The sequence below is a fragment of the Silurus meridionalis genome, chromosome 23 (genome assembly GCF_014805685.1).
Source record: "Silurus meridionalis isolate SWU-2019-XX chromosome 23, ASM1480568v1, whole genome shotgun sequence".
In the NCBI taxonomy this organism is placed as follows: Eukaryota; Metazoa; Chordata; class Actinopteri; order Siluriformes; family Siluridae; genus Silurus; species Silurus meridionalis.
In genome coordinates this window covers 16,739,246-16,754,694 of record NC_060906.1, presented here as the reverse complement: position 1 = coordinate 16,754,694, position 15,449 = coordinate 16,739,246, and the positions used below count along the sequence as shown (strand labels likewise).

General features: G+C 33.7%; 1 protein-coding gene across 3 annotated transcripts in view; it reads right to left on the bottom strand.

Moving 5' to 3' along the window:
• otofa (otoferlin a) overlaps positions 1–15,449 on the bottom strand; it is a 62,877-nt gene that overhangs the window by 29,897 nt on the left and 17,531 nt on the right. For all 3 annotated transcript variants that reach the window (XM_046836828.1, XM_046836830.1, XM_046836827.1), the window contains exons 4-5: positions 10,777–10,876; positions 6,550–6,740 (exon numbers count right to left, since the gene is read on the bottom strand). In XM_046836828.1, the coding sequence (XP_046692784.1) occupies positions 6,550–6,740; positions 10,777–10,876 (291 nt within the window). The remainder of the gene's footprint in view (positions 1–6,549; positions 6,741–10,776; positions 10,877–15,449) is intronic.

Here is a 15,449-nt window from a genome sequence, read left to right as displayed (position 1 = left end):
ATGCTTGGGTTTAATAATTAAAGAAGATGGGTACAGTTGTCCAATTAGCTGCTGATATGGATCAATGTCAAAGTACAGAAAGCAATCCACACCACTTTTTACCTGCTATTGTTCAAGCAAAATTGTCAGGAAGGCATGGTCAATTATATAGATATCAAGGGGAAAAATTTGGATTTTATTAAACAATTTAATTAAATCAAAACATGGTTCATAGTGTGCAAATTAAAAGCTCATACTTTTTGTAAATTGTAACATTATAGACAAAAACTTAACTTTCTCAACAAGCTATTAAATCTAAAAGACAGCTGACATAAAAAGTTATTTGTTTCCTTTCTGCAATGTACAGTAATTCAAATTATTCAAAATAAAAGCTTTGGAACTGATACTGTGACACAGATGCTGCAGGCATAAGTTACACAAACTGACCAGAAGTAAAGGACAGTGAATGAAGAAGGCAACTGAACCCAGTTTGGAGAAAATGCTAATTCTCAAGATGCTATAAGTATTAGCTGTATAAACCACTCTTTAAATTTAGAATAAGAAATACAATACAGGAATACAGTATAGATAGATAGATAGACAGATAGATAGATAGATAGATAGATAGATAGATAGATAGATAGATAGATAGATAGATAGATAGATAGATAGATAGATAGATAGATAGATAGATAGATAGATAGATAGATAGATAGATTCAAATTAGACTTTAAAATTCAGTTATCATGTGCTACCTTTATTGACAAGTACAAAAAAAGAAATGCACAGAACCACCTTTATCAGAGTAAAGAAAGCCAAAAATCTTGTTAAATACATACATTCAGTGTTAATTTTCTAAACATCAACACCGTAGAAGATAATTAACCACATATTATTTAATAAAGTCTGAAAAAAACTATAACAATAGGTACAATCAAATACAGCAAAAATTCGCATTAACAAAGAAACAGGGCAATAGCTTTGGTTCCACAAATTATTTGTTCGGAACAAAAAAACAATAAAATGAACTAAAGCTCAGAGGTACATACCATACACACTGTGTACTTCTCTGTGTCCAAGGGGCCCCTGAAAATTGGAACCTGTGAGCAGCTGGCAGACTATGTGTTCATTTCACCTGTCTAATACCTGAAGAGTCACTACTGAGAGGAAGAGGGGGATCACCAATAAGCAGGAAACCCGAGATGGTATTAAAATAAATAAGGGTGTGCATGCGCACATGCACACACGCACACACACGCACACACACACACAAACTAAAACTGTGGTCAATAATTTAGCTCCAGCTAAATGGTGCTGTGGGGAAAAGTGTATACAAAGAAACAAAAATCATTCACCAACAACATACACAACAGTAAGGAACTTAAAGTATTGCCATGGAGGTACGGTTTCATGTTAAGCTCAAACCAGAGGCTTAGACTGTAATTAGACATTATATCATAATACGACAATCAGTAGTTGAAACTGGGAACATGAGAAAAATGGGATGTTTGATTAAATATTTGACTAAATGAATCATGTAGCAGCGAATATGTGTATATATATATATATATATATATATATATATATATATATATATATATATATATACACAATAGAATCCAGAACACAATAACCTTTTACACCACAAAATACCCATTGAAGATTTATTAATTTCAATTTAGATGTCAGCTTTATTTGCAGAAAACGTTCAAAAATATATAATCATACCTTCTTATGGTGTAGATTTAGAGCCCTAATGAGCAACCTGGATGTGACAGTACCAAGGATTTTTTTTGGAAGAAACCTTACATTAATTGTATGATGGAACACTCAAATCTGACTTTTTACTACCAGTGGTGTGAATAGGAAATTCATTTAGCCAGAGGAAATTAATAAAAATATATATGTATGGTTTAAAGCTCACCCTGCCCTATTCACACTTTTTTTTAGTTTTTTTAGTATCCATGTCTTTTTTTGAATCCACTAATACCATTTGAAAATTAGAATCAGGTATAATATTACAATAAAATTTATTTCATATAATTACTTCTGTCATGGTCACTTTTATGAAATATGACTAATTTCCTCTGCTGTTTAAAAATAGTGATCAATACCATGCATGTCAAATATAAAAAAAAATTGTAGTTAGCCTGCTGGAAAGTCATATGTACTCATATGCTCTTATAATAATTTTTTTTAAATGAAATTAGTTTTACACTCATTTAAGTATGATGCGATAACTAATTCATTTGTTTTTAGCAAAAAACATTTTGTTTTTATTTCCAGTTTCTTGCAATAACTGAATTACAACTATTTGAATAATAGTTGTTATTATTCAATATATTAAATAAAGTCTAAACAAGGTTAGCAAAATTAAACTCAATTAAATTGAAACAAGGTTTTTGCCAATTAAAAAAAAAAAACTGTTGGCTCAATTTAAAGAGTAATACATTCTGCAGGACCAGCTGTATCTCCATCCATCATTAATAATTCAGCAGTTCCAAGGAGTCCTGAATCACCTCCTACTTATTGTACACAAAGCACTTTGTTATTTACCACTGTCTTTTTTACACACCTGAATGGCTGGTTAGTTTCTTATTCAATGAGTCAGTTGTTCTAAAAGTAGCACAAAAAAATTAATAGTAAGAAATAATTTACTGCTAAATACTGAAATAGTTTTGTGTGATATTGATAGCAAAGTTTTTAAAGAGTTTTAAAAGAATATAATTAAAGTCTAGACTCAAGGAATTTTAGTTTTGACCCATTAATAAGATACAGAATACAAACATCTGTACAGCTTTGTAGCCAAGTCTTTTTTTAAACCTGACACATTGTGATGGATGTGATTATAATTTACCAACATGTTGTGTTGTGTTGTGTTGGACACAGTAACACAACCATAAATATGTGAGTGAATATGAACTGGGAAGGAAACAGCTGCCTTCGATCTACAACTTCATATTTTGCTACATTTCTACATTTACAAATACATGCACATTCTACATCTTTTATAATGCTTAGCTTGAATGGGCTGCACAGAGGAACTGCAAGTACTGTTACTTTTTTTACACTGAGTCTGATCCAAATACCTTTACTGGTTGCTGTCTTTTTTACTGGGTGGTCTCTACTTTTTCTCCACTGAGAAAATCTGCTAGATAATGTTTATTCAAATAAATGGAAAAAAAAAAAAACTACTTCACTATTACATCAACATATGGAAAAAAATGTAATGTACTTCACACATAAAAGCAGAAACTACACCTAGTCTTAATCAGAAAGCTCTAATTGGGCTCACAGCAGTAGAAATTCAGATTATATATATATATTCTTTATATATAAGAACAGGAGTGATGGGTGCAGTAGGATGTACTCCAACCTCCAACAGACAGTTCTGAGGGTAAAGTGACTTGATTCTGCCCCCGCCTCCCTATATATATATATTTATTTTTTTATATTTAAAATATATATGCATAAAGATTTCTTAAAACAACGACTAAATGGAACAGATGAAAAAATAAATTCTATGTAGGGCCAAATTTAACATTGATAATTTACTAATTTGGGCGTGTTTGTAGTTAGTGCCTCATCAACCACTCTTTTATACTTCTTTCATCTTTTCCCAAGTCGTCTGCTAGGTGAAAAACAGTGAACCATGTCATTATGCTGATTATGTTCATAAGTATGTATTTTCTTTAACTTAGTTTTGTAGTATTAAACCTAGGAATAGAATGAAACTTAAAAAGTTGGTTAATATCATGTTATACACAGAGTAGATGATTATAATAAAGTGTGTGCGGATGTGCGTGGGGGTCAAAATAGGTATTGAAAAAAAGAAACCTGCGTTCTGGTAGAACCAGCTGCAAACAGAAGTCACATAATTATTTGATTGGAGCACCTAAATACAAATTTTGTTCCTGTAAACCCCAGAGTTTTTAGAAACTATATGTAAACACATGCATAATGCATACCAGGGAGATATAAGAACTACTCAGGGACAACATTCTTAGGGTTTTGGTTATTTATTTTCCATCTAAAACTTGAAATAAAATCATTATTATTAAACATTATTTAAAAATAGTAAGAGTATGATACAACTATGACCCTACCTAGAAGAATTTGTCCACCAAAAACTGGCCTAACATCCCATGACATCCTTTTCTATGAGTACAGCTTGACATTACCTGTCAACATACTAAAATGACAAAGATCAAGAACTCTCCTCTGTACCTGTGCTACAGTATATTTCCCTTTGCTTCTCTATTACATGTAGAGAAAATGTATGGTCACCTCCAGATTTTAGGAGAGCGGAGGGAAGTAATACGTCCATAAAGAAAATGCACACATGTCAAAGTTACTTTCACCCAGAGGACACATTAAGATAATTCACCACTGAAATACAAACAGCTGGTGTATATCTATATAAATATTTATTTATTGAATACAAATACAGTTTGCCCACATAATTAAAATAATAAATTGTTTTGATATGTTAGATTCAGAGGTTAAAGAGAGGACAGACAAATATAGTAAAAAACTATAAGTTGACATGTCAGCTCAAAGACATGAAGCCCAAAGTTTATTTCCATCCACATTTATGCAAGCTCAGTTAAGTGTGATATAAATGATCACCATCAGTTCCTCTCTTCAATAACATACTATGGATGTGCAATTCCAAATAATAATACATTTACAATGTTACGGCATCATGTTTTTATTAAGAGGTGGTCTAGAGTAGGTTTGAATGTTCCTCTGTTCTGGAGGATCCACCCAAGTCAGCAGCAGGCATTTATTTCAGACTATGAAACTATCAGATAGGCAAGAGCAGATATGAAGAATCATCTTATGGCCAATCTGATTAAGAATGCAGCAATATTAGACAAGCAAAATCTTGTCTACACACACACACACACACACACACACACACACACACACTTTGACATGTTTGTAAAAGACCCCAGCCTCTCTGTAACCAGGGCAACTCCAGCAGTAAAGCCCTGTATAACACTGTAACAGTAATGCACACAGGTTCACTGCTATGTGGATAAATTGAACCTTTGTTATGAACTTATTGTTTAAAACATGAAGCATGAAGCATGAGTTATGAGATGATGCGATAACTAATAGGATTTGACAGCATAATTATTAACACCACACTAATCCATTTGGGGCAGCTGCTAAGAGGAGACATAAAGAATGAAAGAGAACATTACTGTGGGGAAGAGAGAAAAATGAAAAAGTGATTAGCACAAAGAAATGAAAGACATCTGCACAGCATAAGAAAAAAGAAGTGATAATGCAAGACAGAGCTTCGGAAGAAACTTTCTTTCATAATGCTTGAACAAAAAAGTAATTGAAAACATTAAAGAGACAAGTACAAAAGGTTAAATTAGATCACATTTTCTATCATGTTCTTCCTGGAGGACCCCTGTAGCTATAATATTAACAATTAGGAATAAACTGGAAATTGGGTGCAAATTAGTCCTGTCTGTTGTATTTTGCTTGTTGTACTTTGAGTAATTTTAGAGAGCATTTATTATTTAAGTTTATGTCCTAGGGCTTCTTAGTAAACACATCAGTGATTTTATGGTCTCTGGGGAATTAAGAAATGTAAGATCAGACATAAACTGACCTTTAGAGCCTGCTGTCTACCTACCTAAGATGTTCAGGTATGGACAGGGAAAAATAGGTTAATGCTAAACTAAGATAAATATTCAAACACTTTTATTATTATGAATTCATTATTGTTCCAGACCTTACACACTGTTCCAGCAGATTATCCATCCAAAGACATAGGTTAAAATAGCACTGTTGTAACCTAAATAGCATGTCTGATGGATGAGCATGTCTGTTGAATCCAGGAGGCTTTAGTGAAAATCAATACCACATTGCACACTCTATTCAGTGAAAAAACACCCCCATAGAGCTTATTTTGGATATTAGTCATCAAGGATCCATTAGTCAGCAACATCTCAAAAAAACACAGGCACCATATGTTAATTAAACCATGATTTTTTAACAAGTATAAACAGTATGTAGGATATTATAAACTGCATGCAAAGTACAACTTTGCATATTGTATTAAAAAATTGTCACAGTTTAACACTGTGCAGTTTATTATTCTTGTAAATTAAAAGTATAGACAATCTGCAACATCTGCACAATATTAATTTTACACTGATTTCATGAAAGTGTTGTGTACTGTAAAGTCCATAGCATAGAATAGCATGAGGAGAAAACTTAAAAAAAAATAACATTTCAGTGACTACTGGTTGAAATTTTTTTTGCCACAAGTATAATGCGATGATCATAGTAAAAACAATGATTTGCACTCATATCTCATAATGGATTCAAGATGATTTACATTGTTGAATGCTGGTCTAGTTGGCCAGCACCGTTTTCCTAGTTTGTTGGTTGTTACCAGTGTGCATTGTGCTAGTTAAATAAATAAATTTAGCAGATGCTACACATAACAATTATGATTTTCCTGTGCCACAATGCACTTGTCACCAGTGATTTTTATCATCATCATCATTAAGCAAACATTGATTTTTAAGAATCTAAGACACTCACTTCCTTAAATTGGGAATACTGTGGGTCGATCGTCCTGGAGATGTCCCTGAGCTCTGGCTGTGTACTGACAGCAGACTTTCTGTTTCAAACTGAAACATACCATCATCAGGAACGTCAAGGAACTCCCCATCATTCCAGGGCCTCAGACTCCCATCCATTGGCTGGTACTTGATGTCTATAGAGATATTTGTCTGCAAGAACAGAAGGTTATTAATCTAATTAAGAGCAATAAAACATTTCCTTAGTAGCAACTGATTTGTTTTACATAAGTCCTGTGCATAAAATCTTTTATACACATTTCATTCCAAGTCATTTTATTAAATTCATGATTTTATTTCAGTATGTATCAACAATGTTTGTGTTTTTTGTCTTCTCCAGATAAAATTACAATCCAAATTTCCTAGATTGCTAATTTCTACTCCCTTATTTTATATAAATACACGCCACTGATTTTGCAGGTAGATGCTCTTGCCATAAAAAAAATAAAGTTTTGACAGTTGCTACTTGTGTTTTTGACAGATGCCACTTTCCTAGCACTTCCTGCTAAAAGTAAATGCTTCTGAAGGATCTCAAAAAAGCTTGGCAGGGGTATATATAAATTTATATCCATAAACAAAAAAAAAAAACTCTGAAGGGATTAAAAAATTTTATAACGTCACAAAGGTATAAAGCAAATTTAAATTTCCACTTTCATTCTTAGTAAAAGAGCAAGCTTCATGTACACTATTACCATAATGTCCTTAATAATCTAGTGATAAATTGCATAAACTTTCATACATAAACACATATATTAATTTAATATACCATCCGGGCACAGATACATGTGACAAACTTTATTACAAACATTGTGCAGTTTGCATCAAGGGCAGTTGTCTCCATCTTTTGTATTTACAGTACTAGAGTATGCCGCCTGCTGTCCTCTTTTTCACTCACTATCATTAATGTCATGTGTGTATAAACACTAAGACCTTTTCTTTATACCTTTTGGAAAATTCTTGTCAGTGGCAGTCAGCGTAAAAATTTCAATACAATAAAACATGTAGAAGATTATAAACAGTAAACTGTATAAAATTGTACTCAAACTGAGTACTGAGAATTGTGAGAAGTTAGTAGTAATGTGTGCATGTATGTGTGTGTGTGTGTGTGTGTGTGTGTGTGTGTGTGTGTGTGTGTGTGTGTGTGTGTGTATGTCAGCTTACTTCATGATTAACTTACAGCAAAAGTAGTGCTAGCTAAAGTGTCTAAAGTGTCTAATGTATCAGTCTGGCATGTGAGATGTGGTTAAATATGTCCTGCTAGGATGGCCAAACTGGCATTGAAATGCTGGCATCAGTTACCTTCTCCGCTTATGTTTACATACTCCCGAGTGGAAGAACATGAAAGCGTTTAGCCTCTGCTCTGTAATCTAGCTCTCCAGAGACTGAGTCATAGGGAACCAAAGAGCTTGCCTGACCTCATGACTTAGTGTATACTACATGTGGCTGTGGTATACACTTTAAACATCAGCCTCTATTTAACATCCCTGCATGATTTTTACACTGCCATGTATTTGGTTGTTTCAATAGGATGATATTCATTTTGAAATACATTTGAAATGTATAGAATTCAAGAGTTTTTGAAGCATGTATTTTCAGTGCAGATGTGTTTTACTGGTTAATACTTATCTATTGCTATTTTGGTTAAGTTTTAGGCATTTTCTTCTTCTTTTGGGTCATAAAGTAATTAACTGCGCTGATGTGTCTGGATTGGGGAGTGATATTCAGAATCTGCAGATTTACTGGTACTTAATTTGGTCCAAATTACATATTGCCTTTATCAGACCTTCCTATATAAGGTGGACACAAAGCACAAGGATATGATGGTAAATCATGTCCTATTTCCTAAAACCATGCTTTCTCTTCATGTTCTCTATTTATCACCTTAAACAAAAAATCTACTTCAACCACATCCTAATAAATTATTACAATATCATTATTTAATCTGTAACAAATAACAATGATTATTCAGTTGTGTCTATTAAAGGCCAATTGACAATGTATGATGGATCTTTTAAACCCACACTTATAATATTCATCATGAGAACACACTGATCTGTCCCATTAAAGCATTAAGCTCTATGGTAACCCATCTAATTCCAATAAAACTTGCCATACCTCTAATTAAAAAGACAATTTATTTGCATATTAGTAAGAAGAACCGGTGCTGTCAGGGAATCAACAGCATTCACTATCAAATTTGCAAGAGCTCTATTTGATCTATGCCACTTTGAAGAAGATTATCTCAAACATTAAATGGTCCAATAACTTTACATACTTCTAAATACACTCACTAATCACTTTAAAAGGAACAAGTAGAAATACATATGCCTGCTCATTCACACACTCTTCTGATCAGCACAATACAAAAAATCATGAAAATACATGTCATGAGCATTAGTTACTGCATCACATCAAATGTAATCATCAAATTTGTTCACATGTTTAATCATGGCCTGCTTGTTGGTGCAAGACAAGCTTAGAGTTAATCAATAATTTAATGCAGAATAATCTGTAGACGTTACACAAAATGCTACAAAATAAAATCCACTGAGCAGTTCTTCTGCAGAAGAAAATGCCTTATTGATGAGAGAGGCCAGCGGATAGTGACCAGACTGGTTTAAGCTGACAGGAAGGTTATGGTAACTCATATAAACATTCTTTATTCCCATGGTCCGTTGGAACGTATCAAGATGTCAAACCTTTAAGCGGATGAGTTGCAACATCAGACAACCACATCGGGTTCTATTCCTTTCAGCCAGTCAGCCCCAAGGTACAGACTCATTGAAACCAAATACTGCTGTCTTTTTTCAGTATTCAATTTTCCAGGTTTTGTGACCTCTTTCATCAACAGGAAATTCCTTCAGTGGAAGTTCACTTAATTTTTTTTTACACTATTCTATTTAAACTCCAGAGACTGTTGTCTGTAAAAAGTCTCAGAACATCAGCAATTGCTAATATTTACAGTAGCCTGTCAGGAACAACACCAATCCAAAGTCATGTTCTTACCCAATTCTGATTATTTGCATTATGCTGGTAATATGTGAATGACTGATCAGTTCACAAACTATGTTACTTGCCTTAAGGCCAGACTGCAAAATTTACATAAGGGACCTTTCTGAGGTAAAATAGCTGCTCTTTGTATGTGACTGAAGTATGTGTGAAACTCTGTCTAAACTCTGTGTCACTAATGTTTATTGTATAATAATGTATTCATTCAAACCCAGAAATTTTTCCATTTGCACCTCATTAGCACATTTATCATTAAGATAGCAAAACTATTCGATGCCACAATATTGTGCTTTATTTATTTTGTGTTCAGAGTATCACCTGATATAAATAGTGTCTGAACAGCAAACCACACTGTGTACCTCTTTATCAATTTTCTATCAATATAATGAGTGGGTACTGAATATACATTTGCATATATATACTGTATGTATTATATATTTGAATATACAGTATATAATTTTTGTAATTAATTAGCACAAATAATATGTGCTTATGTATTTAGAAATGTGCTAAAACTTGTATGGTTTAACACTAATTGTATGTGACACAATCTATACACCATTCTGTGACCATCCTATTGTATTAGACAGCTGAATTAATAAAGCTTAGAAGGCAGTGTCTCTTTGAGTTGATACAAAACAAAACTGATGAAATGTTTAGTCAGTGATTTTCTTTCCCCTGTGAATTTATTCTCTTCAACTGGAGCAGACTGCAATAATGTCAGGCAGTTCAGTCAAAGTCAATAGAAGCTTAAGAGAAGCAAAAACTAATAAACCACCCCCAGGTCTGTACCATCTTTATTACAGCTCTAATTCATAACCCTGACACAGACAGATGACGATGGAAATCCCACTGTAAATCACTTGCAATGTGCCAGGAGAGATAAGCTGCTTTTGAGACTGTTTGGAAAGCACATGTGGGCTTTAAATGGCAAGCAATCTTGAGTTCCATAGAGCAAGCAGAAGTGTCTACAGATAGGTAAAGGCTTTCACTAATGACAGAAGGGAGGATGCAGTGCAATGTAGTACATGTAGTCATATAATGTCTGCTATTTCACATGTTGTTGGCTCAGTACAGCCTAACGTATTTTATCAATATCTACACACACACACACACACACACACACACACACACACACACACACACACACACACACACACACACACACACTAATTCTCACCAAAACTGATGTGTTGTTGTCATCAGTAAGAGTGTCTGACACCTCCAAATGGCCTTCTTCCACCACCTTCTGCAGGACCATACGAAAAGTCCCAATCAACCTAAAACCGAACATAAAACAAAAATGAATCTATTGAAAAAGCCTTGTAATTCCATCTTTCTTTATCCTCTCATTTGAAGACATATTGAGTCTACTATACATCTAGTCATGGTATTGACTTAAAGGCTCTCAGTCTTGACATCTGTATGAGAGCAATGCACAAACACAAACACACATTTAAATACAAGCTCACAAACACCATCTTTAAGAATAGTCTAGTGTTTTCTTTTAAAATTGATTACATGGGGATTTTAATTAAGTGACAAATTAATTATACTATAATAATGTAAAACACAATATACACACTCAAACTAGATGGCAAAATACTGATACTCATAACATCTTGATTTATATATAAAAAAAAGATAAATAAGTAGATTGACTTAATGCAGTGTGACTTCACAAGATGCTTATTTCAGTCATGAAATTTTTAAGTACTCCATTACAATGAATGTGAGGGAATGCAACATGCTCTTTGTTTAATGGAAATTATATACTGAATAATTGATGCTTTTTCTCACACACCGTAAAATGTGATACAAACCCTTTAAAACTAGGTCAGCGTGATTGCTTTGTTGCAATCTAAACACGTGTATACCGGCCCAAACCTTCCCCACCACACACACACACACACACACACACACACACACACACACACACACACACAAAGTGAAAAAAAAAAGACCCTTTTTATTTATATATTTATTTATATGTTTGTTTATTTATTTATTCATTTATTTATTTATTTATTTTCTATGCTAACTACTAACATTATTGTAATTAGCATAATATGTGTATAAATTGCGGTGCTGACGATATGCAGATTTTTCTGATTTATCTTTCAGGCTGAAAAGAAACCACAAACAATAACATCAGTAAGTCGCTTTTTTCTCATAAACTCTAGACTGTCTTTTAGTGTACAGACCAGCACAAGTGAATAATTCACTGATCTGGGATCAGGTTCTAACTCCTGATGTGCTTTTCAAAAGACCATCTATGCATTATTGATCTTCCACGCAACTAACAATTGACTTTCATCTGCTTTATAATTTAATTGAATCTCTCTTTATAGGACATGGCTTGGTGAATCGGGGAATTTACAGTCATTGTCCTTTGTCTGATCAGTTTATTCCATGCTTGGCTGAGAACAGACGTTTCATAGGAAGATGACTGAACAAAATACATGCTTGCCACAGTTTCCAGGTAACAGCACTGGCCAGTTATAATACATCCCCAAGCTGGCATTAACCCACATGTGCTGAAACCGAGGAACAATATTTACACAAAAGTGTAATGAAACCTAATTATTTTACAGGATATAATGAGAAATGTCCAATCCAATTTATCAATATCGTAATATAGTGATGAGAAATGTGTGTTTAAATTAGATATATGTTATACTCTTAAAGAAAATACTTTTTGCAGATCCTTAAGTAGTACATTTAATTAAATTCTATAAAATGACCATGATTTGTGAACTGTAATATGCCATTTGAGACATTGTCACTATGCTGCTACAGGACAATTATTTTTACGTTTCCAATTGTGCTGGTGCACATTTCTCTATCCTGCTGCTATGGACACTGTTCACCACATAAATTGCTTGCCAGACTAAATAATTGTTGGACCACAATCCAAAGTCAGCAGATCAAACAGAGCAGTGAAATACTATATCAGAATCGATCAATGTTTGGGAAAAAACAGTCATTTTTCAGCCATTGCAGTTTACTACATATAACAAGCTGAACATCTGTACAGTAAAAACTTTCATCAAAAGGAAAAGTACACAATTATCAATACTTTTAGCACAGTTTCATATGTGTGAATTATATACTTCAAGACACATCATAAAGAAAGTAAAGAACAGTCAAGCCTGCTGTTACTGTTATTCAGTTAACTATGCAAAAAAAAAATTTACAAAAAAATAAAAATGTTACTATGTATCAGGCTAAAAACTGGTGTCTGTTAATAAAATGTGGTTACAGCAGCACAAAATTCAATAACCATGAACTTATCACTAATAGCTATGCATTTACAGGTAACTTTTGTCATTATTCAGTCATGCATGTTGCCAGTTGTAAGCATGGAAATTTAAATAGTTGAATCTTCACAACTTATAGTTGAATGTGCCTGGTGCAGAGACTACAGTGAACAGACCAATGCTTGCATTGAGATTTAGTTGTATGCTACTAAACAGCAATGTTAAACTCTTTTTTAGCTTCCATATAATCCAATAAACATTCGTCTGTTCTACTGTTTAGATAGTGTGCTGTTTCTTATGTTAAACTGATGGTCTCACAACATAACACATTTCCACTTCATGTAGTTCTGTGTACTATGCTACTGCATTGAGAGAAGCACCATGGTATTTAGAAAATATCATGCGAGACATCTCCCTTCCCAGCAGTGAAGGTCACACTTACCTGAATTCTACCATAACATAAATCTGAAGTATTCCAACTGTGAGGCGACTGCATTAGCACTGATGCCTTGGCATTATCTATACTGAGTAGGTTCCAAGTTATGTTCATTTTTATTGCCTTGACATGCTTTGACTTTTAAGGTTCATCTCTGTATTTCTTTCCAAATTCCAATCTGACCTTTTGATTTCTAATGCTAATTGCTTCTTGTTTTACATAGCCTCTATATGTCCGCTCTCAAACGCCCTTAGTTTACAGCAAAAAATACAAATCCCAGAAAGAAGTGGCCTCGATGTTCCAAGAATTTTGAAGAGAACTGTATATGAAGTCTGGAAACAATACTAGAATCAAGATTAGATCATGCAGGGCCAAATCAGTGTTAAAATACTCACAAAACAGACTATGTGAGGCTGATGAATTTATTTAAAATAGTAATACATCATGTTGTATAACCATGTCCACACATCTTTTCGGATATTTAAATCTGACATTTTGCTCCAGAGAGATGATAGCTGTTGCTTGATGTGCAATGTTTTATGGTTCATCGTCACTGTTCTTTGATCAGTGGCTGCTCTGAAAATAAGGAGACAGCTACAGCGCCACCACCTGGTTATTTCTGAACTGTCTATATTGCTTCCATTTAAGGTCTGTTAGGAAATTAATGTTAAAAGCAAACTCATTTTAAAATTATTTAATTTACTGTACATATAAAGATAGTTACTATACTATTATAAAGTGGTGGTTTAGAGTTATAGACTGTATTCAGTACATTATAATTGCAATGCTACATGCATTTTATGTTAAACATAAAATAAATTTAAAATGAAAACAAACAAAAAAACTATTAGTAATATTGGAAAATAAATCTTCCAAAAATAACATAAAATTGATGTTTTGCCTGTTATTAATATAATCACAGTATAATCCATACATTTTATAATATATATATATATATATATATATATATATATATATATATATATATATATATATATATATATATATTATAAAATGTATAATCCATACATTTATATATATATACACACAAAGTAAATGTAATTCGTTACTGTACTTAAGTAGTTTTTTCGCATATTTGTACTTTACTTAAGTATTTCCATTTGGGAGACTTTTAATCTCCAGAACATCTTTTTACTCAACTACAAGTCGAATATCTTTTTACTCAACTATATTTTGCAAAATCAGTTGTTCCTTTTATTTATGAGTGAAAAAAAAAAACTCGTCAAGCAAACAGCAAGCCACCAATCAGGTTTGGCAGTGGCGGATTTAGGCAGAAAAATCATTGTTTTGTTTTGTTTGTTTTTTTACAGCTAATTTGCACGGTCTGTCAATTATTATATCATGTCATTGTCAATGAACCTGGTCAGGGCTCGGAGTCTGCGCCCACCATGCAGAGAAGTTCCCTCACTTATCACTCAGAAAAGAGAGGCGGAAGTTGGCTGACCTTAATCAGAAAGGAGAACTGAACCCAAATTAAAATGATTTTATTACAGAAAAGGGTCTAAACTCTCAGGAGCCCGATTCAGAAAAAAGAGGAAAGAAGAAAGGGGGAAACATGCAAAGGATGCAGCTCTATCACTCATCTCCTTATTAAGATAGTAAAGGATAATACATTTAAGGAAATAGGCTAAAAACTACACTCACTGGCCACTTTATTAGGTTCACCTGTCCAACTGCTCGTTAACGCAAATTTCTAATCAGCCAATTACATGGCAGCAACTCAATGCATTTAGGCATGTAGACATGGTCAAGGCGATCTGCTGCAGTTCAAACCGAGTGTCAGAATGGGGACGAAAAATGATTTAAGTGACTTTGAACGTGGCATGGTTGTTGGTGCCAAACAGGCTGGTCTGAGTATTTCAGAAACTGCTGATCTACTGGGATTTTCACGCACAACCATCTCTAGGGTTTACAGAGAATGGTCCGAAAAAGAGAAAATATCCAGTGAGCGGCAGTTCTGTGGGCGCAAATTCCTTGTTGATGCCAGAGGTCAGAGGAGAATGGCCAGACTGGTTCGAGCTGATAGAAAAGCAACAGTAACTCAAATAACCACTCGTTACAACCGAAGTATGCAGAAGAGCATCTCTAAACGCACAACACGTCGAACCTTGAGGCGGATGGGCTACAGCAGCAGAA